This window comes from Notamacropus eugenii, chromosome 4, assembly GCF_028372415.1.
Source record: "Notamacropus eugenii isolate mMacEug1 chromosome 4, mMacEug1.pri_v2, whole genome shotgun sequence".
Taxonomy (NCBI): domain Eukaryota; kingdom Metazoa; phylum Chordata; class Mammalia; order Diprotodontia; family Macropodidae; genus Notamacropus; species Notamacropus eugenii.
Window position 1 is genome coordinate 94,931,838 of NC_092875.1, and position 14,243 is coordinate 94,946,080.

The following is a 14,243-nucleotide window of genomic DNA, read 5'->3' on the forward strand; positions in this document are numbered from 1 at the left end:
TGTTATTCCCTCTTTGAGCCAATAATGAAGAGACTAAGTTTCAAGTGAGGCCCATTGCTCACCCTCCCATCTCTGCCTCTACTATAATACGTTTTTCTCACCTATTCATGCGAAATAACTTAACCCTGTTCTACCTCTCCCTTCCTTCTGTACTCAGTGTATTCCTCTTCCTCATCCTTTATTTTCTGATGTATTCCCTCAAAATCACCTTATACCCATATATTCCTTCTAGCTGTACTATTAGTGGTACAATTTTAAGAATTAGAAGTATCATGTTCCCACATAGGGATGTGAACAGTTTAGTTTCATTGAATCTCTTAGGTCTTTTTTTCCCTTTTGTCCATTTTAGGTTTCTCTTGGATCTTGATATTGGATATCAAATTTTAGTTCATTTCTGGTCTTCTCCTTATGAAAGCTTGAACTATTTCACTGAATGACCAATTTTTTTCTTTGAAGTATTATACTTAATTTCCCCAGGTAGGTGGATCTTGACTGTAGTCCCGGCTCCTTTGCCTTCCAGAATATCATATTCCATGACCTCTGATCCTTTAATGTTGCAGCTTCTAAGTCCTGTATAATACTGATTATGGTTCCTTGATATTTGAATTGTTTCTTTCTAGGCACTTGCAGTATTTTTTCCTTCACATGATAGTTCTGAAATTTAGTTATAATGTTCCTTGGAGTTTTTATTTTGGAAACTCTTTCCTGAGGTGGTTGGTGGATTCTTTCAATGCCTATTTTGCCCTCTGGTTCCAGAATATTAGGGCAGTTTTCCTTGATAACTTCTTGAAAGATGCTGTCCAGGTTGTCCCTTTGATTATGGAGTTCAGGTACTCCAATGATTCTAATATTGTCTCTGCTGGATCTATTTTCCAGTCAGTTGTTTTTCCAATGAGGTATTTTACATTTTCTTCTATTTTTTCATTCTTTTGAAGTTGTCTGATTAATTCTTGATGTCTCAGAGAGTCATTAGCTTCCACTTGCCCAATTTTAATTTTTAAGGAGTTGTTTTTCTCAGTAAGCTTTTGTACTTCCTTTTCCATTTGGCCAACTGTACTTTTTAAGGAGTTTTCTTCAGTGGATTTTTGTATCTCCTTTTCCACTAGTCAATTCTACTTTTTAAGCAGTTGTTTTCTTTTTCCAAGATGTTGGCTCTTTTTTCATAATTCTCTTGCATCACTCTCATTTTTCCCCCAATTTTTCTTCTACCTTCTTATATGATTTTAAGCTCCTTTCTTGAGCTCTTCCATGAGTTCTTTTTGGGCTTGAGACCACTTCCTCTTTTCCTTTGTGGTTTTGCCCACTGTTGTTTCCTTCTGAGTTTGTGTCTTGATCTTCCCTGTCACCATAATAACTTTCTATTGACAGACTCTTTTTTTGTTGGGGTTTTTTTTTGCTCATCTTTTTTGGTCTTTTCCCTTTCTTTTAAATTTGAGTTCTGCTCCCAGGGTGGAGAGGGCAGTCTCAGGCTTCTTGTGTCAGGGGCTGCAGGTCCTGGCTGTCTACCTGGTGCTGTACTGATGCTGCCCTAAGGGCTATTGGGGACCCCTCATGTCTGCTGCTGTGCTGAGGGAAGAGAAAGTGGCTGCCACTGCTGGAGGCCATGGGGTCTAGCTGAGCTAGAGCCCTAGCATCTGGCATCTGCTGAGGCTGGTGGGGTGTTTCTGTGTTCCTCTGAGACTATACTAAAGCATGTGGAGATATGGCCCCAAACAGATGATTTTATATTTGATCCCACGGGTAATATGGAACCACTGGAGTTTACTGAATAGGAGGTGACATGATGAGATTTGGATTTGTACATAGATGGCTCATATAAAGATTTTGTAGAGTTGGTAGAATGGGCATATAGGTTGGTCGTTGTGATTTTTTTTTTTTTGGTATTAATAAGGTCAACGTTTTTTCTACACTTTTGGTATTTTCCTATCCTTTGGCTACTTCACATATAGGCCCTCAGGACTTTCACTCTTGTGTCTTCCTAAAGCATGACTTGTTTCCATATATTTGGTCCAGTCCAGCTGCTTCCTCCTTTACCACCACTTCTACCTCACTTATCAACATATTTGAGACTGATATTAGATGTCCAAGGGTAGGAATACCACTACCCTGGATGGTGAAAACTTTGTCACCATAATCTTTACAGTCTTTTCCATTTTCATCCTTAATGCCCTTGGTATGATTTGGTTCAGTTGGCTCTCTTAACCAAGTTTTCCCTAAACTGGTTTTAGGCTCCACTGTTTCTCTCTCCTTCATAAAATGCTGCTACTCATGTAACCTACCACTTTTCTGCACAAGAGTATACAAATAAGCTTACGTTTTGAACAAGTGTTACCTTTGGCCACATCTCTCTACACTTGGTAACTAAGTCATTGTTTGCTTTCAGGGTTTTGTCAGTTTCCTTTTTGTAGCAACATATTTACAGCAGGTCAATGTCTCTATAAAATTATGTGATCAGTGTTGATGTTGAGTCATTTCAGTCATGTCCAACTCTCTGTGACCCCATGGGGTTTTCTTGGTAGATATACTGGAGTGGTTTGCCCTTTCCTTCTCCAGCCCATTTTACAGATGAAAAATTAAGGCAAACAGAGTTAAGTGACTTGTCCAGGGTCATCCAGCTAGTAAGGCCAGATTTGAATTCATCAAGATGAGTCTTCTGATTCCAAGCTCAGCACACTAGCTACTGCACCGCCTAGTTGCCCATGCAGTGTTGACACCATTACTGAAGTCCATTCCCATTTCTGATTGCTGGTACTTGTTTAAATCGTTCAAGATTGAGTTGTTTCAACTGTTGAGCATTTATTTTTCTAATTATCATTCTTTTTTTCTAGTTTTTTACTAATTCTATCTTTTGTCTGATAAGTCAGTGGTCTGACTTATCAAAGGTAAGTGATTTAGAGATAACACTGCCTCAATAACAAATATTTTTCTCTCTGGGTAAAATGCAATCTTTTTTATATTTTTTAGTGTTATTTGATGCTTGCTATGTATAGCACCTATAAATTCTTTTCTCAAAAGAATTTCACAATATGTAAGCATCAGGATTATGTTTTTTGTTGTTTTTGTTAAGTCATTTCAATTGTGTCTGACTCTTTGTGACCCCATATGGGGTTTTATTGGCAAAGACACTGGAGAAGCTTGCTATTTTCTTCTCCTGGCTCATTTTACGAGGAAACTGAGGCAAACAGTGCTAAGTAACTTGCTAGTATCTGAGACCAGATTTGACCTCATGAAAATGAGTCTTCCTGACTCTAGGCCTGGTATTTTATCCACTTATGAGTGATCTACAAGTCTTTGGTCTCTCTTTGATTTTCTCTGAACCATGTTTTCCCACATATTTCTCACCATCCTCACCTAAGTTATATTATTATTCATTGTATTCAAAAAAAATTAGTAGTTGTAGCAGTTACATCAAAACATCAAGTATCTATGATTTCATTGTTGTATATACTCTCTCCCTACATACTAATGGTAGCCTCTCCATTTCTTACCTCTTTCTAATTATAAATGGCCAAACAAACACCTGGTGGCCAGTCATCTGATCGTGACTCTCCCTTAACTTGGTCTGGTCTTTGAATGCCAGATCATTTCTAGATGCAAAATTATCATTCCATATGGATATATTCTTGGCCTAAGAACTAGGAATCACCCTCGAACCACCATAGACACAAGAAAAGGACTTTAATGGAAGACTCTTACAGTGTTAATAATAATAAAAAATAATTTAGACTTTAAAAAAGGGATTATCCTGAGACAAGTTTTAAGTAGTTACTGACCATCTTATTCAATATTCCCTTAAGAAATGAAGCTATCCTAAAGTAAGTTTGAAGTAGCTACTGACCATCTTATTTTGGATTTCAGACAGGAAAACAGTTTCTGAAGCAAGTATACTATGAAGTATAAAGTTTTTTTTAGCCAAAATAAAGAAATGTTTCTTTCCAATTTACTATCTCAATAAGTGAAAAATTATGACCCCCAAATCCAGCCATAGAGTAAGCCACTAAGGAGGGGAAACTGTGTACCTGTCTTCTTCAGACTCAGTGCTAAGTTCCATTTGAGCAAATGCATCCATCCTTCTGTTAAGACGAGCTTTAAGAAAAGAATGAAATATGTAGGTCTCTAATACCTGAAATGCAAAATAAAATTTCAATTACAACTAAGCAAATTCAAGTGTACTAAGTTTCCTTCTCTATAATCCACAGTTCCTAGCACATAGGCATTTAATAAGCATTTGTTAATTAATGGAATATCACATCTATACAACAAAAAGTAGGGGTGACTACAGAGGATTTGACTCAAATGATGAAAGTGAGAAGTAAGAATTATAGAGGCAAAGGTGTGGAGGGGAAAATCTTCCCTGAAAGAGGATAATCAAATGAGGAGACTTCATCTGGGAGATGGACATTATGGAGATCTCCTTCAATGCAGGACTGTCTTGGCTACCAAGAGCCTTGGCCTAATTCTCTCCTTTCCCATTATAGTCAACTGAGGGGACCCCACATGAGAGACACCATCAGCAGAGGACTTCTCTAGCCCATGACTAGCAAATTTCTTCCTCCTGTTGTTCTAATCCTTAAATCTACTAAGTGAAAAATCTCTTCCTCTTGCTACCTCTTTCTCCAAGTCCTTATTCGCATTTAGATGAGCACTACAACTCTATGGTTCAAATTCTCTTCTTCCACTTGGAAGCCCCACTCTACAATTAACAAGCTCCATTTCACCCTCTATCTCTTCCTCTTACACTCCCTTTCATCTTCTGGTACTAACCATTCTCCAATGATGCCTACTCCTCTCAGACACCACCACACACGGCCAGGAGTTAGCACAGTGTTTGCTCTTCTACTGTTCTCAATAAACTCTTTTTACTGAAGTGCACATAATCTGACTATGATACCCCATTCAGATTTTTGCTGCTTTTATGCAGTGATTTCTAAGTCATTCACTCTCCTTCCTCAAGGAGTTCAGTACGTAGCATAGCCTTCCCAATATCGAGGGTGTCTCCTGACCTCCTCCTCCTGGCCCTGGACTATCTGATAACCAACCTGAAATGGCCAGATAGTGGGGAGAGCCTCTACTACCACTGTGGGGATGCTCTATCTCCTTACTTTCCTCCTTCCCCCATACATCTCCTAGGTTATCCCAGGATACACCTGACATGGCCTCATCCTCTTTTTGGTCTCTATGCCCCTGAGTCCCTCCATTGTCATCTTAACTATTTTAGTAACTTAAGAATGTCTGGGTGTTGTCATTTGCCCAACCACTTAAGGCTGAAGACTTTGGGGCCTTTCCATCTACCCTGGAGCTAAACTGATTTATAAACAATCTTTATGAGAACAGAGATTCTCTACCTTTTCCTATTTCCATATCCAGTGCTTAGCACTGTGTTTGGCCCAAAGTAACCACTTAATCTTTTTCTCCATTCATTCATTTCTTGTAGAAAATCCATATCCTAACACTTAAACTAATCCTTGGTACCAAAGTCATACAAAAGATTTTTCAAACATCTGGACCTCCCAGGTCATTAACATTCTCTATTCTCATGACCTCTATGATCATCCTATCTTAATCAACCACATGAGTGGACCTCACTTAGTTAGAATTCACATCACCAAAACTTTTTCACCCTCCCAAAATCTAAACTCTGAAAAGTTCTTTCTCCATTCACAACCTCTGGTCCTTCTACTTTTCCTAGGACTCATTCCTCCTAAGCCTGCTCTTGTTCCTTCCCATAACCTGTAGTCCCTCCATCTCTATCTCCTAGCCCATTCTCTTTGTTCTAGTTTCACATTCTTTCTTTCACAATCTTGACCCTAGTTTAACAAAGCACTGTCTTCCATCCTCAAATTCCTCCATGCCTTTGTTTTCCCATTCTTCAAGGACTGCTGAGCCTCCACCATGGACCACACTCATCATCTGCTTTTACTCCTAAGTCACTGAACCCTAAAAGGGAAGCCACAAAATTACAGGAATTGGCTCCACTACAAATTCATGTTACTTAATAATATATGGCATTTATACAGCATGTTATAAACCACTTCACATACATTATCTCATTTGAATTTCACAACAATCTTATGAAGTAGGTAGGAAAGGTCTTACTATCTTTATTTTATGGATGAGGAAACTGATGGTCTAAGAGAGTATGTGTCCATGGACACAGAGCTAACAGGTGTTGGAAGCAGGATTCAAACCTAGGAATCTCCTGACCCTAAGTTCAATGTTCTTTCTACCACACTACATTGCTGCTGAACTCAACTAGACCCTCACTGTTGTATGGAAATCTTTTTACTCACTCAAACCTTCTCCTCTTTCCTTAAATCTCCCCTCTACCTTTCTTTCCACTTTGCTGAGCTTTCTCATATTCCTTCCTCCACACCTCAGTCTTCTGCAGTGGTGTACTGGAGTTGTTCATACTGGCTTAAGAGAGATGATTGTTAAATTTCAGGGTGAGTATTTACACCTCAGAAACCAGCAAATGCTACAAATCAGGTCTTGACTTATCATTTCACTGATTGCCTAGATTTAAGAAAATGATGGAGAAAATGTTAATAATGATGATTAAACATAAAAGGTCTTATTCACACACTGTTTCCCATAGAGCTGGATGCTAAACATTTACCAGCACATACTACCAGCTTCATCCCAGCTCTCTGGGGAAGAAATGGGTTTTTTCTTGGCCAAGACTAACCCCTTCACTGGCTCCCCTTGTCCCATCCCTTCCCTTTCATAAACTTAACTTCTGTCTTCTTCTCAACTTCATTCTCTTTCCATCTACTTCCTTGCTGTCTGCAAACACACTCATGTCTCCCTAATACTTAAATTTATTTTAAAAAAGAAAACATCTTAACTTTACCATCTACCTAAGCTATTTTCCTATAGTTCTTTCCCCTTTCAAATAGAAAATGAGCCTCTTACTGACTTAGAAAATCACAAATTAACATTATCTATAATATGTTGTATTTTTTGTTAACTATTGCTAATAAATGAGCAAATTAACAAATTCCCAATTATACTTTAATCTGGTTCAGGTGTCACTTAAGAGTTTTGCCAGCAGAGTGACCCACAGACCTTTATTTAGTCTGATGACTCTGATGATAACCATCACTTTTGAGAGGGTGTGGGAAAATGGAGAGAGCTGGCTTTGAATCCCAGAGAGTCTAAATTCTGCCTCTGACACCTAATTATGTGGTGCTGGACAAGTCACAACCTCTCAGCATTGCAGGAAACTCTACAAGGCTCTAAGTTGCAGAGAAGATGCAGACCTTCATTTGTGGAGGGACTTTCCTCATCAAGGACTTCCCCTTATCAATAAACTATCTTAGTTCTCATCTTCCATTAACCATTCCTTCTATTTGAAGGATTTTCCTGCTCTAATCAGTTCAAAACACTGCAGAAAATGAAATAAAAATTGCTAGATTGCTGTTATGATAACAAATACCCTCAAACAGGAATTTTTCATTGGGTTTCCATTATATTTGATGTAAAATTTCATATAAATCCTTCTACTCTGATAGATATACATAGATAACTAATGGATATTGAATTGCTAAGCTCACATGAACTTGATTTGCATTCATTCATTTAGTCAATCAATCAATAAACATTTATTAAGCACCCAGTTTGTGCTAGGTACTTTGCTAAGCACTGGGATGCAAAAAGAAGCAAAAGATAGCCCCTGTCTTCAAGGAGTTTACAATTCAATGGAAGAGAAAACATGGAAACAAATACATACAAAGCAAGCTAAATACAGGATAAATAGTAAAAATTAACAGAAGAGGTACTAGAGGTAGTAGGAATAAGAGGGGTTGGGAAGACTTTCCTTAAAAAGTTGGGATTTTAAGTTGGGACTTAAAAGAAGTCAGGGAAATCAGGGGGAAAAGCTGAGGAAAGAGCATATTGGGCATGGGAGACAGAGAAAATGCCCAGAGCCAAGAGATGGAATATCAATTGTTTGGGGAATAGTCAAGATGCCAGTGTCACTGGATTGAAGAGTACATGGTGGAGAGTAAGGTGTAAGAAGGCTGGAAAGAAAGGAAACTGGGGTTCAAATCCCCACAGTAAAACTTGCTAGCTGCTGTATGACAAAACCTCAATTCCTCTGAGTTTCTTTCCCCATTTATATATTTGAGATAATGCCACCTTCCCTGATTTGTTGTGAGATTCAAATAAGAAATCCTACACAAAACTCTATAAATGACAAAATATTATAGCAGTTTCAGCTACCATTATTTTTATTTCTTTTTTGATACTATTAGCTAATGAGTAAAGTCTCTTCTGACCTATATACCCAAAAGAGATCAAAGAAGAAAAGGACCCACATTCACAATATTTATAGCAGTTATTTTTGTAGTGGAAAGGAAATGGAAACTAGAAGCAGACACCATCCACTGGGGAATGGCTGAAGAAATAAAGGTATATGAATATAATGGAAGACTATTGTGCCATAAGAAATGAAGAAAGAAAAGATTTCAGGAAGTCATGTGAAGATCTGCATGACTTGATGCAAAGTCAGGAGAAAGGAGAATAATTTATTCTACAACGTAAGTATTGTAAAAATGAACAATTCTGAAAGACTTAAGAACTCTCATCAACTAAATGAACCATAATTCCAGAAGACTGATGAATGAGAATGCTACCCACCTCATGACAAAGATGAAAAACTAATAAATAGAATGAGAAACACAGTTTTGGACCTCACCACTGGGCTGAACTATGTTTATATGAATTCTTTATTTCTTTATTCTCATGGGTAGGAGAGAGTGGGAGGGGGAAAAAAATAAATGTATGATCATTGGAAAAAATTATTTTAAAAATCTTTTTAAGTCTAATACTTTAGTCTATTTGCAAAGGTGTCAGAATAGGAGATTACACATACACATGCAAACACACGCAAACACACACACATACTGTGTTGGTGAGGCTAACTAATAAAGATATTAACATGTTTTCTTATGTGTCTGTGGCATTCTGTTAAGCATATGATGGACTTATTCCTTACTATTCAAGATGCTTATATCTAAAATGAGTGTACAGGCAAGTATTTATAAACTTAAAAGCTTTAACTTTATGAAAATAAAAATATGCTAAAGACATTGAATTTTGTTTTAAAGATGACTCAGTCTGGTGATTTGTTGAGTTTTCTTGATCAAAAACTAATGTCATCCAAAGCATATGGGATCAATAGAAGAATTCTTGTAGGTAGGAAGATAAATTACAATTATCTGATGTTTACAGAGCACTTCAAAGGTTTTCGAAGCACTTAACAAATATTATTTGTACCTTACCATAACCCTTGGTATAGCCCATGTGACCTCAGCCTAGAATATTCCTGGCTCACTAGTCCCACTGGTGAATTCTTCCTGAAGTTTCCATTTTTTGGAGGGGCCCCAGCGTCAGCCGCTTTCAGTCCCTTCCTAGCCCTGTCCTGACTTCCTGAACTTCAAAACTAAAACTCATTTACATTATGCAAACCTAATAATGTATTTATCTTGTCTCATCAAAGTATTGGGTCCACTGTATAAACATTATATAAATATAAATATCCAATATTTATACAATGGGTATTCCAAATATCTTATTACAGTTTTAAGTTTTAAATATGTTTAAAATTTTAATTAAGCTCCGCCTGCATGAAAACTTTTGGGATATCCTGTATTACGATGGAATAAATAATACTTTTAAACTATAAAAATAAATAATTGTAATGTCTAAGAATATCAATAAAATTATTTTAATTAACCTATTTTACATGTAATATAAATATTTACAGATGCTACATAAATTTAAAAGTTTTTCTTTTTTACCTTTTTATAAAATGGTTGATCCCCTGGTGCTCTTGTTTTGAGAAATTCTTCACTATTGAACACTCTGTGTTCATAATTAAGATGGTTTTTTACTTCTCTAATAAAAGAAAGTACATTGTAAGTCATGAAACATTTTAATATATGAAACTTTTGTACAGCAACAGAACAAATACCGAAAAAAATATATACTTTGCAAGTATTTTCTTCAGAAAATCTAGCCCCTTCTGTCAGTGACATGGTTTAGATGACACTGGGTACTTTTGTTTTCCAGCTGTTTCATGCACACAACATGCTTTCTTATAAAAACAATAAGGTCATAAGCTCCTCCAGGATAAGGACTGCCCTTTCCTTTTCTTAGTTCCCACTCTCATTTCAGTTAACTCATAGAGTAGGAAATCAATCAGTACTTCTTTATTCAGTACATTTTAAGAAGGCAGAATCAACAACCTTTTATGTTTATCTTATACATCATATGGTATACCAGAGGTGTCAAATTCTGGGTCTTCAAGCTGCAAGCCTCCCCCCTAGTAAGTCCCAAGCCAGATTAAAATGGAATGGGGAAATACTTAGTAAAATACATAAAAATACAATAGGTAATGTTAATCTGTAGTTTTCTAAATCAACATAAAGACAGGGATTAGTTTCTATTTGAGTCTGACATCACCAGAGTATACATCTAATCTGTAGTCTCTTTCAGACAGAGAAAAGATATATGGCATGATATATTTGTGAATTAAGGACGGGATCTAATTTAATATTAATAATAGCTAGCATTTATGTAGTGCCTTAAGGTCTACAAAGAATGAACATATGTTATCTCATCTGATCTCCATCATATACTAGGACTTTGGGTGATATTCAGGGTTTTTGTGGTTTTTTCCAGGAGATTTCTCTGAGTTTTCTTTGGCACTGTGATATAACTGCAACAAAGTACCATTTTTAGCAATCCCAACATTTTAAATGTTTTCCCCTTATTTTTAAAGATTCTGATTACAAAGTTATACTAGTTAAATATATTTCTTCATTTCACCATGGCTTTCTCAGCTCCCTGAAAATTAAGTTCTTCCTCATATACATATATTATTATATTGAGAAAAGTTAGAGCACTGTAGAATAGTGGGGAGTATAGTATAGTAGAGAGGGAAGAAGTCTAGAAATGGAGTCAGTAAGATCTGGATTCCAGTCCTGTATTGGCCACTCGCTAAGTTTCCTCATCTGTAAAAGGGGATAATATCTGTACAATTTCCCTCACCAGAATTTTGTGATAAACAATTTATGATCTACAAAGTTCTATAAAATGTGAACTAAAGATCACTTATACATGAAGATACTCTAAAAAAAAGCTTCTCTCATTTAATTTCTGTTTTTATATGGACTTAATTTATAAAATAAATACTATTTAAAAGTTTTGCCCCTTCAGAGAACGAACAAAAAGAAATATACAAGAAATGGACTAAAAACTGAACTGTATGTACAACTGGGAGTCAGAAACAGCATGAACTGTCTAAGCTGAACAATCCATTTTTTTTCATAATATGAATCATTATTTGGTTCAAAGAAATAAATACATAGTCAGTCAGTCAACTAGCATCTACCATGAATCTATTACATGCCAGGCACTGCACTCAGTGATGGGGATCCAAATAACACATAGCAAGCAAAGGTTAGCAAAAGTTACATGATAATAATCATTTTATGTCTTTTGAAATAAGAAACCTCTACAGTGGCTTCCAGAGAACTGACAGATCTCTCCTGGAACAGGACACAAAGTGACAGCAGGAGCTATCAGGATAAAGTACATCAAAGAGACTGTTTTTCTTTGCTAGAGGACTTTAGTAGATGAGAAAGTATTACAGAATGAGAAAGGGAAGTGATGGAAAAGAAAAGGAAGAACAGAGAGTTGGAAAAATGAAAGACTCTAAATTCTCTGGCAAAGATCAATCTGATTGAAAAAATATTTCCAATCAATATTTAGATTGCATCATTTTGTCAAGTATTTAGCATGCTTTTCTTTATAGGATATAAACTGTACATCAGAAAGAACAGCGGCTGGATCCCTGTATTGGTCCAACAGTGATCCATGTCTTGATAGGTCATATTAAAATAAATGTTGTTTCAATATTTACTCTACTAACTCTACTTTAGTACTGGGTACCTAATGGAAACTCAGATTCTTGATGATGATAATCATCAAAGAAAAGAGACACAAAAATATTTGCAACAACAATGAAGCCACTCCAGTTGTCTCAAATTTTCAGGGTTGGCTTATCCAGTTTTGGAATCACATGTAATTTTTGCTTCCTTCCCTGATGACTGTCAATTACTAATTAGGTCAATAATTGACTGTTAGTACCTTTGCCCTCCACTGCAGTCCTCCTCCAATGCCTCCCCTGTGCCAGAAAAGTGACCCTACAGTAAATTCTTGAAGGCTGTGTCCACGAAGCCCAAGTTCCTACACCAAACTGGAAAAGCTTCCAAAGTAAGGCTCCTGCAATGAACTGTGAGCTCCCATCTACTAAGACATTGAGGGTTTGTCTGCCCTAGTAAAGAGAATAACCACGCTGATGAAATCAACCACGGCTTGTTTTAAGAATCCAAGAAGCATTCCATCAAAGCACACAGTGAGAAAAGGATAAAATGCCACCTAATTCTGTTAACACTTAACAGTCATACTCAAAAGATCTGGTGAAGAAGAAATATGAAATTCATAACTAAAATGAACTTTATTGACAGCTGATGGTTTTAATTTAACCATGGCCTCTCATTATCATGTAATTAATTGCATGACTTTTGCAAAGAACACAGTTACAAGTGCATACCTGAAGATGTTAACAATTAGTTGTAAAGTAATTTGCTGCATTTCAGAATTCTGTTTTTGTTGCCATGCCCTTCTACGTGCTTGGACTTCACTTAAATCTGTGCCTGACATTAGATGGGAGAGCTCTAGATCATAGTGCAACTGAAGGCTTTCTACCCTAGAAGAAAAAAGGAGATTTTTATGAAGATCATTACATTTTTAAAAATAATATTTTATTTTTTCCCCAATTACATGTAAAAACAATTTTTAAATTTGGAGCTTTTCTTTAAGTCTTGTTTCAAATTCTATCCCTTCCTCCCTCCCCTCCCTAAGATGGTAAGCAATCTGATATAGGTTATACATGTGCAATCACGTAAAACATTTTCATATTGAGTCATTTTGCAAAAGAAAGAAAGGAAGGAAGGAAGGAAGGAAGGAAGGAAAAAAACAGTATGCTTTAGTCTGTATACAGATGCCATCAGTTCTTTCTCTGGAGATAGACAGCGGTTTTCATCGTGAGTCCTATGGCATTGTCTTGGATCATCATATTGCTGAGAATAAGTCATTCACAGTTGGAGAACATTACATTTTAATAATAGCTAGCATTACATGGCTTTCTCTGGGAGCAAACTGTTTACTTCTAGATGTAAATTAGCTATGAGTCATTCAAGGTCTTGATAGAGAGGGGAAACCACTAAAGGCATTCTTTACCTTTCAAAAATGAACAAATTTACTTTTACAATGTGGATTCTTTATTATAGAATCTTCATTTACAAAATGAGGTTAGATTGAAGGAACCTTTAAGGTTTCTTCCAGTTCTGAAATTCTATGATGGTGATTCAACAACTTAATTAAGTCAAAACAAACAAATTTCCCCTGAAAAATTAATTTTTTAACCAAGTTAAATGCTCTTTTATTGACCAAAAACGTTAGCTTTAGATACTGGCTATAATGATGTTATTGATGAGGAGGAGGAGGAGGAAGAACTGGTCTAATACATATTCTCAAAGCACATGAGAGAAAAAGAGCTATAAGACGCTGTCCCTTTCACCTAAGCTATCTGTATCCCAGCCTACTTTTTATCTAGAGGAACCTCTAGGATCAGGAACCATGAAAAGCCTTTCCCAGCCCAGTCCTCTAACCTTCTTGCCAGTTCTCTTATTCCCTTTCCCCTCCTGACTGGGTGCTGACCTTCCATCTCCACAGCTATGGGAAAAAGCCCAGAGTCCCTAGTCTAATCCAGTTTATGGGCCCACTCCTCTAGATGGATATAATCCTCACACCACTTAGATGGAGGAAGCACCAAATGCAATACTTGCAGTGAGATGGAAGACCATTTATCCCCACCATCTGCTCTACCACTGTGCCTTAAGGTATACAACACCTTACTACCTCATACCCTTCAATAAAGATGATAAAAGAGGAAAATGATAAATGTTGGAGAGGTTATTGGAAAACAGGCATAATCATCCATTGCTGGTGGAGCTGTGAATTGTCACAGCCATTTCTGAAAGCAATTTTGGAATTTTGCTCCAAAAGTCACTAAACTGTGTATACCCTTGACTCAGTGATAGCACTACTAGGCACATGCACAAAACAGATTTTTAAAAAGAGACAAAAGATTCATATATGCAAAAATATTTGTA

General features: G+C 36.6%; 1 protein-coding gene across 5 annotated transcripts in view; it reads right to left on the reverse strand.

The window, feature by feature from the left end:
• DENND3 (DENN domain containing 3) overlaps positions 1-14,243 on the reverse strand; it is a 113,543-nt gene that overhangs the window by 53,653 nt on the left and 45,647 nt on the right. For all 5 annotated transcript variants that reach the window (XM_072602955.1, XM_072602956.1, XM_072602952.1 and 2 more), the window contains 3 exons: positions 12,620-12,775; positions 9,801-9,897; positions 4,020-4,123 (listed from right to left, as the gene is read on the reverse strand). In XM_072602955.1, the coding sequence (XP_072459056.1) occupies positions 4,020-4,123; positions 9,801-9,897; positions 12,620-12,775 (357 nt within the window). The remainder of the gene's footprint in view (positions 1-4,019; positions 4,124-9,800; positions 9,898-12,619; positions 12,776-14,243) is intronic.